This window comes from Staurois parvus, unplaced genomic scaffold (assembly GCF_062004578.1).
Source record: "Staurois parvus isolate SC_StPar_1 unplaced genomic scaffold, SC_StPar_1.0 ptg000047l, whole genome shotgun sequence".
Taxonomy (NCBI): Eukaryota; Metazoa; Chordata; class Amphibia; order Anura; family Ranidae; genus Staurois; species Staurois parvus.
Genome location: NW_028317843.1, coordinates 3549158 through 3563577, shown reverse-complemented (window position 1 = coordinate 3563577; position 14420 = coordinate 3549158). Strand labels below are relative to the sequence as shown.

The window sequence follows — 14420 nt, the reverse complement described above, 5'->3', positions numbered from 1 at the left end:
AATATATATATATATTTTTTTTTTCATACTGTCACCAGTCAGTGTCCATGTTCACCGCCATGCCAGTTATATGAAGACGCTGTACTGCACTGGTGACAGTATGTAAAAAAAAAAAATAGTGAAAATAATTTTTTAAATTTTTTCATTTTCCGAAAAATTATGACAAAAAAATACAACTTCAAAAAACTCGCCATGCCTCTTATGAAGTACGTCGGACTGTCTACTCTGCAAAAAGGGGTCATTTGGGGATATCTGTACTATTCTGACATTCTTGGACCTCAAGAAATTAGATTGGCTGTCAGTACTTCAGGATTGATCAATATTCAGATCTATACCATAGTTTGTGAACTCTGTAACTTTCCTACAAACTAAAAAATACATCCTAATTTGGGTTATTTTCATCAAAGACATGTAGCAGAATACATCTCGGCCTAAATTTATGAAGAACAATTATTTATTTGTAAACTTTTATAACAGAAACAAAGAAAAATGTGTTTTTTTTTCAAAATTTTTGGTCTTTTTTTGTTAATTTAGCAAAAAATAAAAACCCCAGCGGTGATTAAATACCACCAAAAGAAAGCTCTAGTTGTGTGAAGAAAATTATAAAATTTTAGTTTGGGTACAGTGTTGTATGACCGCGCAATTGTCATTCAAAGTGTGAGAGCGCTGAAACCTGAAAAATGGCCTGGGCAGGAAGGTGTAAAATCACACGGTATTGAAACGGTTAAAGTAGAACTATAGCCAAAACCTTTTTAGTCACCGAGTAAGGGGTGGTTATAACCCTTATCAGGTTTATTTTTACCATCTGTGCCCCATTGGGGAGATTTACCTTCGCTTACAGTCCTATAGCCAAAACAGGAAGTGATATGAAATTCCTGTAAATTAAGGGAATTCATTGGGCTCTCCCAGGTCACCAGTCCCCATTGGAAGATTTCCCCTCTATTACTGCTCTGGGGGCAACCTGAAATTTGGGATTTTCTTTTACTTTCACTTTTGATGATACGGTAAACAGGACAAATAGAGAGGGTAAATCTCACAAGGCAGATGTAACAATAAAAACAAAAAAAGTTTTGGCTTTAGTTATACTTTAAATTTTTTAATTAATTGCATGAAAGATTGATAGAAGACACGCAAGCACTGAATTATGAATGTTTGAGTTTTTATTACAATTTTATGGACACAAGAATTGTTTAACAATATATTTTGGGGGATTTATCTTTTCTCCAGTACTGGTTCTCATTTGTTACCTACGATTGAGCTTCTTATAGGAAAAATACACTGACTTTGCCAGAAATTACCAAAATGTACCAGCAAAATGTAGTGAATGTAACCAGGCTTTATACAATAAAGAATAACAGGGGTAAACCCTACCTCTAGATGATGGGGCACCAGCACAGTCTATTCCTTTCCTGCCATTGAAATCAGTAACATCCATAACATACCTAGGGGTGAAATTTACTAGGAATTTTCCAATTATATCTTCCTAAATATTCTCCCTTTGATGGCTTGCACTAAGACCAGGCTCAAAGCGTGGAGCAATTTACCTGTGTCTCTTACTGGGAGGGTGGATCTCATCAAAATTAAACTTCTACGTCTTTTTTTTTAAAGAGCTCTGGCCTGGATAACCTACAAATATTAAAATGCCTTATTATGATACTTAATACCTTCTTGTGGGGTAACTCAACCCCAAGGCTTAGTATTGCCAACATCCAACTCCTCTGGCTCTGTGAAAGCCTGACTCTAGGTTTCTCAAGAATTTGTTTGCAGGATAAATGTCACATGCACATAGTTAATTGAGCCTGCAGGAGGGTAATATTGCAGTGATTCTGGAAACAGTGCAGCTCAGGTCTTTTGAGGCTTTGCAGTAACTACATTTCATAGGCCCTTGGGCTCCCTACGATTCAACATTTATGATGAAAACCACAATCAGAGCTTGGTGGACTACCCATAAAATGTTGCATAATTGTCAATTTTAAGGATCTGATCCAACCACCTATGTGTTCATACAGATGAGATCCTTGACTGACAGTTCCAATCCTTTTTGCAGTGCCTAAGGGGAGGGCTTGGAAAACTGAGGGGACGTCACTGGATCACTGGATACGTGACCCACTCCAACTTAGCTGCACCCAGCCCGGACCATGCTGTTGGGAAAGGGGAAAAAGTAACTTGGCTACCATTTTAGAGGAGGGAAAAAAAGATATTTAATAATAAACTGTCAGTGTGGTCAAATTAGCGGCTAAAAGTGTGCCTAATCATATAGGTGTTGGCACACCATTGGGGCTTAGAAGCACTTTAAGGCTAAAAAGTGTTGTAATCTATCAGAAGTTACAGTATGTATGTCCAATTTTGAATTGTATTAATCTGTCTTGAGCTGAAACCAAGTGTTGGAAGAAAGATAATCACATAACCGCCATGTCCTCCTCATCCAAACTCAGTGCAATGTCCTCCAGTTTCCAATGCTCTTAGGTATTGCAGGTCGATGAGCCTACAGTTTGGCATAAATAGTGGCATAAGATGAGACTCTTCCTGTGATAAGAATCTTATGTCCAAGCCTGTGCGTTCCATGATCATTTATCTCCTGCTCATCTGAGAATGCTCTGTATTGTGAGCTGGATGCTCAAATGTCTTTCTGGCTCACTAGTCACTGTTAGAACTAGCATCTGAACATCCAACTCACATTCCAGAGCATTCTAAGTTTAGCAGTAGCTGAATGATCACAGACCTCACAGACCTGGACACCAGATTCCTATCACAGGAAGATTCTTATCACTGTACATGCATACATGCTTGTAGGCAGGTGCAGTTTACTTTCTCCACTGCAGATGGTGCTCTTCCACAGCGGCACTGCAGTTGGACAGAAAGTCAGGAGGAACATGATTCCTCTACGGTTTCCAGGGTTACTGGGGAAGCTATTCCATTGGATGCTGCCAACCATGTGACTCTAGCAGCCATTTTGGGTCAGGTAGAGACTTTTTAAGGTCTGTCTTCCAGGTTTGTTATGCATTTTGTGAGTTGGTATAGTAGAGACAGGTACCCGACCTGGTTGGGACAGAACTAGTGGCAGGGAAAGGTTCCTGATGAAAAAGGAAAGCGTAGGGCTCACAACTTCTCTGGACATCTGCCTGCTTGGGCACAAGACGGCCAGGCCACATTAAACCTCTCCTAATAGGTGCTGTCAGTTTGGATGAATCCCGGTCTCTACACACTGTTGGAACTGTGAGTGTTCTCGGCTGGGCTGCTTTCCCACCAAGTTATGTGTGAACTGTCTCTGCACAACACCTACATACTGTCCTGTGCAGAGCATAGTGACAGCCAGCAAAAGAGATTGTGTATAGCAGAGGAAACTGTCAGTTAAGGATCTGACCCATTCACAAATGCCCTTGGGCAGATAAGATCCTTGACAGACAGTTCCAATCTTCTGTATAATGCCTAAGCAGAGGGCCTGGAAAAACTGAGGCAATTTCACCCACCCCAGTTTAGCCTTGGCTTCATAGTAACCCATGTATAGACACAGCTTATTTACATTGAAGGAAGGGAGCATGCCCAGTACAAGATTTCTAGGGAGAGATGGTACATTTTTTTCCTTTTTTACCTCAATTTCTGTACCTATAGCTATAACTGTGTGCCTGTAAAGATTGTTGAACCCCTGGCATCTACCAGGGCGAGACGAATTTTGGGACTGGGATCACTGCTCTATTCTGCTTGCAAACCCATAGCTCACCAATATTAAAAAAAAGGTATCTACCCATGCTTCCCTTTTGGAAATTTCTGTTCAGTGATGCTTTGCCTCTTTACAAGGTGACATGAGGAAAGGAGATGCCTAGGGAAATGTCATACAATCTGGAAAGCCTGGCTGGTCAACTAATGAGTTAAAGGAGAAGTATGGCCAAAGCTTTTTTGGCCCTTATTCTCCAATGGATCACAGGAGTGCTGTTCGTTCTGCACTCCTGTGACCCGTTCACTCAGTCAATCCGAGTACTGGATCAATCCTGACTTTACAGTTAGGATCCACCCAGCAGCCTGGACCAGCAGCTGACTTAGCCTCTTAGTGGGCTGCTGGGAGACTCAGTCAGCCGTTCCTGTCCCTTCCACAACCCAGCGCTCCAGTGAGTGTTTGAGGGGCAGAGAACTGACAGTCATGGCTCTCAGCTCAGGGTGGAGGGGAGAACTGAGCGATCAGTGTTTTTTTGATCAGTGGTATTGATCACTCAGTTCTCAGTGTAAAGTTGGCAGGGGACAGATACAGCATCAGATCGATGCTGCGCCCACCTAGATGAGTATACTTTTTTTTGTGAAACCCAAAATTCTGTTTTAATACTAGATGATGAGACTCTAGACACATCTAGCTGAATGAGATACAGTAGGTCAGTTCTTCAATACTGATGTGTTGATGTAGTCTAAGGTCGAACTGTGAGATCATGGTATGAGTCACTTTCCTAGCTGGATAGTGAATGAGAGAGACACCTGCATCTTCTAGTGGGATCTTTATTCCCTGACACAAGTGCAAATAGCCAGGCAATTATGTGATAGATTTGGTCCTGCTCACCTGATATTCCCCTGGCACTTGGTATTCCTTTGTTGGTAGCAACATCTGAATCAGTGCTGCCTGATTGTGATGAATCAACTCTTACTTTGAAATTGTAAACCTGACAAAGTTCAGCAACTTTATTTGACAAAACTAAAAAATGAAAATATACTGGTACAATATATTTTGTAATGCCTGCTTTCACCCTGCCTAGGATAAGCAGGATGGTTGCATATGCAGTACGTACAAACTTTCTCTTCTTTGAATAATTTGACTTTGTTCCTTTGGAAATGTGATGAAAGTGACCTCTTTTGCAGCTGGACATACACATGCATCAATTTGTTGGACCTTATAGAATCAAAGTACTCTGGAAAAAACTTCAACCTGCTTACTCTCCGCTTAATTCCAAACCAAGATTTCTATGTTGATGTCTTATACTTTGGACAAGAGGTGACAAGTGATGTCCCAGGTAAAATCATTTCCTCTTTCCTTTGTAGGTTCGGTGTTTTCCTAAGCATACATTTTAAAGCAAAGGTCTATCGTTTCTGACTAAAAATTTAATAAACAAGCCAACAATTATTGTATACAAACCAACATACTTTACTGTATTTGTTTAAACTTCTTTCACTGAATTATGAATACTACTATTTCTTACCCTGAATATGTATGCATTTAGGTCTATTTAAAAGGGGAAATTAGTTCTTAAAGTAAAGTGTGTAAGACAGAAGTATATACACTGCTCAAAAAATTAAAGGAACACTTTCAAAAAACACATCATATCTCAATTGGGAAACATATCATGCTGGATATCTATACTAATACAGACTGGGTAATGTGTTAGGAACATAAAGAAGCCCTATCTTTTGATGGAAATGAAAATTATCAACCTACAGAGCACTGAAAATCAAAGTGAAAAAATGATGCAGCAGGCTAGTCCATTTTGCTGAAATGTCATTGCAGCAACTCAAAATGGTACTCAGTAGTTTGTATGGCCCCCACGTGCTTGTATGTATGCCTGACAATGCCGGGGCATACTCCTAGTGAGATGGCAGATGGTGTCCTGGCGTATTTCCTCCCAGATCTGGACCAGGGCATCATTGAGCTCCTGGACAGTCTGAGGTGCAACGTGGCGGCATTGGATGGACCGAAACATGATAGCCCAGAGGTGTTCTATTGGATTTAGGTCAGGCGAGAGTGGGGCCATTCAATGGTATCAATTACTTAATTCTTCAGGAACTGTCTGCATACTCTCGCCACATGAGGCTGGGCATTGTAGTGCACCAGGAGGAACCCAGGACCCATTGCACCAGCATAGGGTCTGCCAGTGGGTCCAAGGATTTCATCCCGATACCTAATGACAGTCAGAGTGTAATTGTCTAGCCTGTAGAGTTCTGTGCGTCCCTCCATGGATATGCCTCCCCAGACCATCACTGACACACCACCAAAACAGTCATGAGGAATGCTGTTACAGGCAACATAACGTTCTCTACAGCTTCTCCAGACCCGTTCACGCCTGTCACATGTGCTCAGGGTGAACCTGCTCTCTTCTGTGAAAAGCACAGTACGCAAGTGGAGGACCCACCAATTCTGGTATTTAATGGCAAATGCCAATCAAGCTCTATGGTGCCGGTTGGGGAGCACAGGGCCCACTAGAGGACGTCGGGCCCTCAAGCCACCCTCATGAAGTCTGTTTCTGATTGTTTGGTCAGAGACATTCAAACCAGTGGCCTGCTGGAGGTCATTTTGTAGGGCTCTGGCAGTGCTCATCCTGTTCCTCCTTACACAAACGAGCAGATACTGGTCCTGCTGATGGGTTAAGGACCTTCTATGGCCCTCTCCAGCTCTCCTAGAGTAACTGCCTGTTTCCTGGAATCTCCTCCATGCTCTTGAGACTGTGCTGAGAGACACAGCAAACCTTCTGGCAATGGCACATATTGATGTGCCATCCTGGAGCAGTTGGACTGCCTGTGCAACCTCTGTAGGGTCCATGTATCACCTCATGCTATCAGTAGTGACACTGACCCTAGCCAAATGCAAAACTAGTGAAAAACAGCCAGAAAGGATGAGTAGGGAAAACAATGTCAGTGGCCTCCACCTGTAAAACCATTCCTGTTTGGGGGGGTTGTCTCATTGTTGCCCATCTAGTGCACCGGTTGTTAATTTCATTAACACAAAAGCAGCTAAAACTGATTCACAACCCCCTCTGCTACTTAACTGGCCATATCAATACCCCAGCAGTTTAATTGACTTGTTAAACTCTGGTTAAAAAGTGTTCCTTTAATTTTTTTTGAGCAGTGTACTTACCTATTTTAAGGCTGCTCTGCTCTGGTCATATGATCCCCTGTGTCAGCCACCGTTGGCTGCAGTGGAGAGGAGCCTGGAGCCGTGACGTCACCCATAGGCTCCTATAACCCATCTGTTGTCAGCGCATCTCCTCTCCAGCTGCCGTTGACTGACATAGGGAGCTGGATCACATGGCAGGACTGGAGCGGGCTCATAACAGGTAAGTATATAAATCTTTCTTACACAGGTTAGTCAGCATAGGTGTGAGGAGGGTATGGGGGGAGAGCTTTTTTAAGTCTTATTATGTCTATCATGGAATTCTACTTTATTAAATGCAATTAGTTTTACATGATTTTAAGTAAGTGATTAGCGATCTTTCAAAGGGGGCTCTATACTGTATACTCTGGATATCACTGAGGGGACCAGCGACAGTTGAGTTTGAGTGTTGTAGTAGGGGAGCTCCCTACCAAGGGAGTACCCCTCCTCCCTGTTGTTTTTTATTTATTTTATATGATAGAAGAAGCAACAGGAGTGGCAGCAAACTAAAAGTGGACAAGCGCACCCAAAATTCTCCAGGGGACACGAATCAATGCCTAAATTTACTTAACAGGAAAACAAAGCCAGTACAAGGGATATGACTTACTTTTATTGGGATGTGTCCCTTGTACTGCTGTGTCCTCCATTCACCGAAATCTTCCTATTCCAATGCTCCCCACTGCATGCACCGCTATAATCTTCTGGTGTGACGGGAGGCTAATAGAACTAAGAGGCTGAGAGAGGCTGGAATTAAGAGTACCATCTATGCCCACCCTCTCTGCCCAGCTGCTCCATTGATTGATAGAAGATGTTACTACAGCTTCTATGAATTAAACACAATCTATAAATGAAGGGGGCAGACCCATCAATTGTCCACTCATGCTCCATTCATAGATCTTGTTTCATTTATGGGAATTGTAGAACCAGTTTCTATGAATTGAGGAGCTGGGTGAAAAGGGCACTCTTTACGACAGCCCGTCACTGCTTCTTAGTTTCAGATTCCGAATGCTTTTTTATTCCCAATAGGAAATCATTGTTTCTATTAATCCTTGCTGCATTGGAAAATTATGGCAGTAAAAGTGTGTATGGGAGGGGGCAATGGAGGAGGAAGATTTCAGCAAATAGAGGACACAATAGCACAAGGGACACATCACTGAAGGCCGGTAATATCCCTTGTGCTGATTTAAATATATTTTTTTGTTTTAGGTATATTTAGGCTTTAATGTAAATGGATCTGGTTGCTGGGGTATCAAAGATGACTCAGCCCACCAGATTCCAAAAAAAAACACCCTTTCCTTCACCTAATAATGTCAACATCTAAAGCTGACCAAACATAATTGTATTCACTTACTGTTCTTATGTATCAAACTGAGACCTAGTACTGCATTGGTAGAGGGTTTTGCTTCTTAGCATGCAAAATTTATAAAATACACTTCGTATAGATGATATTCCAAGTCTTCAGGGATGATTAGCTATTTTCGTAAAATCATACGGAGGTTATCTAAGGTGTTTGGTTTAGATACAAATGTCAAGAAAGGCAGCACCTATGTTTCTTTTTAGACAGGTTCCTTTTAACTTGCTCTTATACCATAACACAACTGTTTATATATGTTTTCTCCTGTATGTGACTCAGTTCACAGGCAAAGACCAGCCTTATCAGAAAGTGGAGTTGTGATCAGTAACATCGATGTGGCCAGCACATTTAGTACATCTGTAACCCAGCATACCATCACTATAACACCATACAACTGCGGCTACAATTTTCCACTTATTGCTGTAGGATTTGCTGAGGTATGTTTGAGAGAGAGTTCCTGTTCATAAGAAATTGAAACAAAAATATAGTAGTTATAGTTATTTTTGAAATAGGGATGATCCATTAATAGTGCCATGTGGTCACTTAGCACCTTATATTACTATATTTTATGCTAGTCCAACTGCTGCCAAAGTGCCACTGTAGGGTCTTATACAGAGTCTGTGTGAGCTGCAGTAAACTATGGTGTCTAATTTAAATGTGTTTTTGGGTGGGCAATCCACTATAGTCTGTAATTGGATCATGCAGGGCAATAGTCCTATACCTCAGTCCTCAGGTAGCCCCAACAGATGGCAAGATGTCAGTGATGGCTTGATATTTAAGAGCTGTTGGGGGTACTTAAGAACTAAGGTTGGGAATCACTGCTGATTGAGCCATCGACAAATTAAATTAGGACTGGAAAGAGTGAAACTTTGGAAAGAGTAATCAAAAAACCACTGTTAAGGTATTTTATTTTGTCTCCAGAACTTGGGTGTGGGAGTGCTAAATTCCAAGCTTTCTGGAGCTTCCAAATAAGTCAGATGATTGCTCTAGTGGGGCAGTTCTTTTTTGCCTGTAGGAGCCCCAAACGGGTCCCTGGGAGAGTCAGATTGTATAAAGTGAAAGGATGATTGCACCAAGCCATAGGGATCAGTCCAGATATAAATCTGTATTTGTCACTGTAGCACTACCCCTGCAGGGTCACTTTAAAATGCTTGACCCCAGTGGTTGCCCTTACTTTGAAAGCCTCTCGAGACCTCTGACACTCTGGGTTCAGACATGTTTAATAAGTATATAAAAACAATGCAAGAGACACAACTCTTTAGTAACACCTCTACATTAAACTTGTTCAAAAGAGTAGGCCACAGAAATAATGAGTTTAGGATATACAACTCCAGTTAACACATAAAAGCAGAAAATTGGTAAAGCAGAAATAATCAATTAGCAACATTTAACAGATTATACAGTCATGCGTAGCATGCTACAACCATTTAATTGCAACACCAGCAGCTAGAGGGGGAAGAAAAGACTTGTTGACTTATCAGCTCCCTCCAGACCACTGGCACAGCAATGGAGAAGTAGAGGATTAGGTAAACATATACTACCCTTTTAAATAGCATTGGCCTTAAAAGAGAAGAGGTCCCTTTACTAGAGATTGTAACTTGAGTCCTGTGATGTTTAAAGTGTCCATTGTCCATTGTCTTCTGTTAGCAATGGTAGGGCCCATAAACAGTAAATACTGGTAATTCAATTCAATTAAACAGATATTCTGTGGTATTGCTCAAAGCAAAGATATCCTGCTACTGAGTTGTAAAGGTGTCTTCATGCAGTGTCTCTAGAGTTATGAAAGAAAGAGGTTTGGTATCCGTCTGCTCATCAATCCTATGAACAGCACAGCCTTCTAGGAACAAGGTTCCTGCACAGGCTCTTGGCTGGTTGCAGGGACGTCGCTGCCTGATGGTCTATTAGCACGGTGAGCAGAGGTGTCTCTGTGTAGACCAGACAATGTTAGTCCTGATGCAGAGTGTGATTCTAGTTTGGTGATTAGTGTCACTGTTGTGCTGAACTGATGTGCAAAGTCCCACAGCAGTAAGCCAACAGTCTGTCTCTGGAGGAGAATAGCAGTACCCCTCGATTTAGCTCTGAATCCTGTGCCCAAGAGAAAGAGCCAGTCCCTTGCTGTAGAATATATCTGCTTTCCCAGCATCCTCTCATTCGTCAGCTCTCTGGTATTTGTACTTCAATCAGCACTCAGAAATACAGGATGTATTGGCTATAGGACTACAGGTTCCAAGATCCTCTGCTGTCAGTAAAACTGAATCCACTCTGCTAGGGGGAAGTAATGTAGCACTCCAAGTACTGAACACTAGGAGGAAAAGGATTAATCATAGTCTCATCTGTAAATGTCCCAGAATGGCATAATGATATACCTGACACCTGGCTACATCACAATAAAATGATATATCAAGAGATTATAGCTAACATTTTTAACATGTTTCAGGGGTCACACTTGAATTCCCATTCAATGGGGCTTCGCATTATTGTGTTAGAGGAGTTTGAAGGGCTGTTTAATCATGCATTTTGAGTGGTTTCTAGAGCCTAAAGATTCTTTAACTTATTGCATTCTATGCATTAAGGTAAAAAAAACCCTCTGTGTCACAGGATCCCCCCAGCCCCCCCCCCCCCCCAATTTATACCTGAGCCCATTTTGGATCCAGCACTGTGCATGAGAGCAGCGGCTTTAACCGCTCTCCCTCCTCACAGGAGAGATTGATAGTACTTGGAGCCGTTGACTCCTGCCACTATCAATCAAATTCTGTGATGAGGAAGCAGGGGGGGGGGGGCGGGACCGCACTGTTCTGTCTGTGTCATTGGACACAGACAGCATGGCTTGACAGCGAGCACATGTGAGTGCCCCCCCCATAGAAAGTGGTTTTCTATGGGGACACTCACCTTAGAGAAGCAGCTAGAAGCACCGGTGGGGGACCCCAGAAGAGGAGAATATCGGCTGCTCTGTGCAAAACCATTGCACAGAGCGGGTACAGTAAGTTTGACATGTTTATTATTTTATTTTAAAAAATCAAAGCTTTACATTCACTTTAAATCATAATAAGATGTAGTTTTAAAGCACAGTAAAGTTGTCTGCAAATTGTTCTTTGTATCCTCCATGGAAAGGTTTCCTTCACTTTATATTACAGTATCCAAAAGTTAGGGAAAATCCTACCTTTGGGAGTTGTCCCTGAATCAGATGCAATTGAGATATCTTTACTACTACTGTTTTAGTGAGGAACATAAACATCTTGGGTCTAAAGTATTTCACTTTGTCCTTTTGCATTGGGACTATGGATAGGAATGAAGATGCTCATCCTTCCCTTTTTGGTTCAATAAGATATTGCAAGAAGCTCTGAGGATGTGCAAATAATAGCAGCCCATAGTAATTAATCATAGCTCAGTTTCAGATGAGTTAAGAGATTTTCACATTACCTGTTGACTTTAAAGTAAGCCAGTAAGATGTTATATATAATATATATATATATATATATATATATATATATATATATACCGGTATATATATATATATATATATATATATATATATATATACATTCATATGGATATCTGTGTAGTATCAATAAAAGTAAAAAATTAGATAAACAGAATAACGATTCATCTCTGTTCTTCGATCTCACTTATTTATAGGGCATTCAGGACAGAGCTGATTCAGCCATCTATCAAGCATCGACTTGGACTGAAAGGACATCAATAAGAATCAACAGAACTTATACCGGTTCTCCACCTATTGGAGGAACATTCAGCATTCTGGGTTATGGGAAGGAGGTTCCAGGTACTTTCACTCATGCTCAGCTTCATTATTCTAGATGAAATTATAAATTGGGCTTTCTGAAACTCCAGCCTTATAAAATGTCATAAAAGTCATCTGTTTTTCCTGTCATTCTGCCGATTCAGTCTTGATATTTACACAGCTCTGTTACCTAATTTTTCTCTGCTGCAGTTATGTCCTTATCCCAGCCATTGACTAGACCAGCCTTTCTCAACCATTTTACTCCAAATGAATTTCAGGTCTCAGGCAGCCCTTGCTAAAAATGTATCAGGGTTCAGTAAGAAGAAAGTCCCTTAAAGTGGTGGTTAGAATGCCACCCTTACAGACAGCTTGAAAGATCTTTGGTGTCATGCAATGTACTTTGCCAACTGGTGTTGCACCCAGAACTATGCATGCACTATCAGGTAGGAAGTCAGTTAGCTGTAGTAGGAACTCTTAGCAACTCCTGGAGGAACCCTAGGGTTACACAGAATCCTGGTTGAGAATGGCTCGACTGAAAGGTAAAACGAGAAGCAGCAGACTGATCTGGTCTCATCTTAGCTCAACAAAGCATATCTCTCAGTTACTTTGCTCTCTCCACCTATCAGCACTGCAGCACAACTGATCATTGTCTCCTCTCTCAATCTGAGCTCTGCTGTAGAGAGGACGATACCAGGTCAAATCTAGGTACTTACATTCCATGAGCTTGTGAAATAAATGTATGATGTTATCATGTTGCATCCCAAAACATTGTTCCCATCAACTGAATCATAGGCTTCCATTTTTCTGTTCCTGCACTTGGGGAGGCCTCCAATGACTTGTGATCCCAGTAGGCCTGCACATGAACAGCACGTGTATCCTGTACAGCCATGTTAGGTTCTGCTAGAGCAGATGCTACTTATTGTATTAAACAAACAAAACAAAAATGTATTTCCCAGCACACTTGATAGCTAGCATAAAAAATACAAATTATGGCATGTAACAATTTGCAATAAAAAAGAGGTTTGCAAAAATATGTGGAAGCTTACCTTGTCAAGGCCCTTCTGTGCAGTGCGGTTATAACTTTAGTCTATGAGAGTCTCCATGTTGGAACATAGATCCATAGTAATATAATTAGGTTGAAAAAAAAGCACTAATCTATCTAGTTCAACCAACAGAAAAAAAAATAGAAAACCTTCATACCATATACACAAATGTTGTGTAACTAAAACCTTTTTTATTTTTAACGAAATTGTTAGACAGCGTTTTTTTTTCTGAATATCTAGCTGGTAAGTGTGCTGGGAAATAAATCTGTGTTTTATTTACTGTTCAAAGCCCTGCTATGTGCACCCTGCTCTACAAGCTAGTTATAAATTGGCTCAGTTGCTACTTTTGTTTACTTGTCATGTTGGCAGATGGACACTTTACACATATTTGGTTTCATTGTAGATCTCCCTGTAGACATAACACCAATGGATCTAAAGTCTGCCCTAGAAGCTATTCCAGAAAATGGTCAGGTTACTGTTTCACAAATCTATAAAAGCTGCAGAGGATACTCCTGGCAGATAAATTTTGTGACAGCAACAGGCTATCAGCCTCTTATACAGGTAAGAATCTTGGTGTGTATGTAAGCCATGTACCGGGGTGGGCTCCCCAGGATACAGTGAAGTCACGAACGAGGAAAGCAACACCAGCTTTTGCCACAACAGAATTTTACTTAGATGTGGCAAGTAAACACAACCACAAATGCTGGGAACATAGAATAAATTTTACATACACCCAGCCCAAAGGCTGAGACCCTTGTGCTGCACAGCACGGTGCCTTCTGATGGATGAAGGTAGAAAGTGAAGTAATTTACCTACTGGCGGACACAACTAAGCTGCCACACCTTACCTGTTATTACCCTAAAAGAGCAGGAATCAATGTATGTGTAAGGGACCGCCCGGCGGTACCACTAGCACTCCACTGATCGGATGTTCCCAGCGCACGGAGTCTAAGCCCCAGAGTACTTGTTCACCAGGGCCCCTGATGGTGGGGATGGACTTGGAGTACCCCAGGACCAGGTCGTGACTACTGAGGACACCCGTCAGTGGTAGGGGTATTCGCCAGGGGCTCCCACGGGAGAGAGCCAGGTATGAGGAGGTCTGGAGACCCTGTTGAGAGGGACGGATGGATGGATGGCTGAGCAGGTGCAGGGTCATACAAGCCGGGTCGGTAACTATGGGGACGGTGCGGTACAGAGCAGCGGGCAAAGAATAGTCGGGTCACACGCCAGGTCAGCAACAGCAGGTCAGATCCAATAGGGGGCATTCAGGAGAGAGGTCAGGCAAGCAAGGGTCAAGAACAGGAGAAAACAGCAAGGTCAGGGCACAATCCGGGTCAGCAACTTACTACGACAGGTTCACAGGTTCACAGGATACAAGGAGACCAAAAGACACTGAATGACAGCTCAGGGCCGTTTAAATATCCCGCCCTGTGCTGTCATT

General features: G+C 41.9%; 1 protein-coding gene across 1 annotated transcript in view; it reads left to right on the top strand.

Annotated features, from left to right (window-relative positions):
- LOC149470393 (fibrocystin-L-like) overlaps positions 1-14420 on the top strand; it is a 221387-nt gene that overhangs the window by 60472 nt on the left and 146495 nt on the right. Inside the window, exons 21-24 of the mRNA XM_089664462.1 lie at positions 4843-4994; positions 8478-8635; positions 11835-11979; positions 13384-13541. Coding sequence (XP_089520588.1) covers positions 4843-4994; positions 8478-8635; positions 11835-11979; positions 13384-13541 — 613 coding nt within the window. The remainder of the gene's footprint in view (positions 1-4842; positions 4995-8477; positions 8636-11834; positions 11980-13383; positions 13542-14420) is intronic.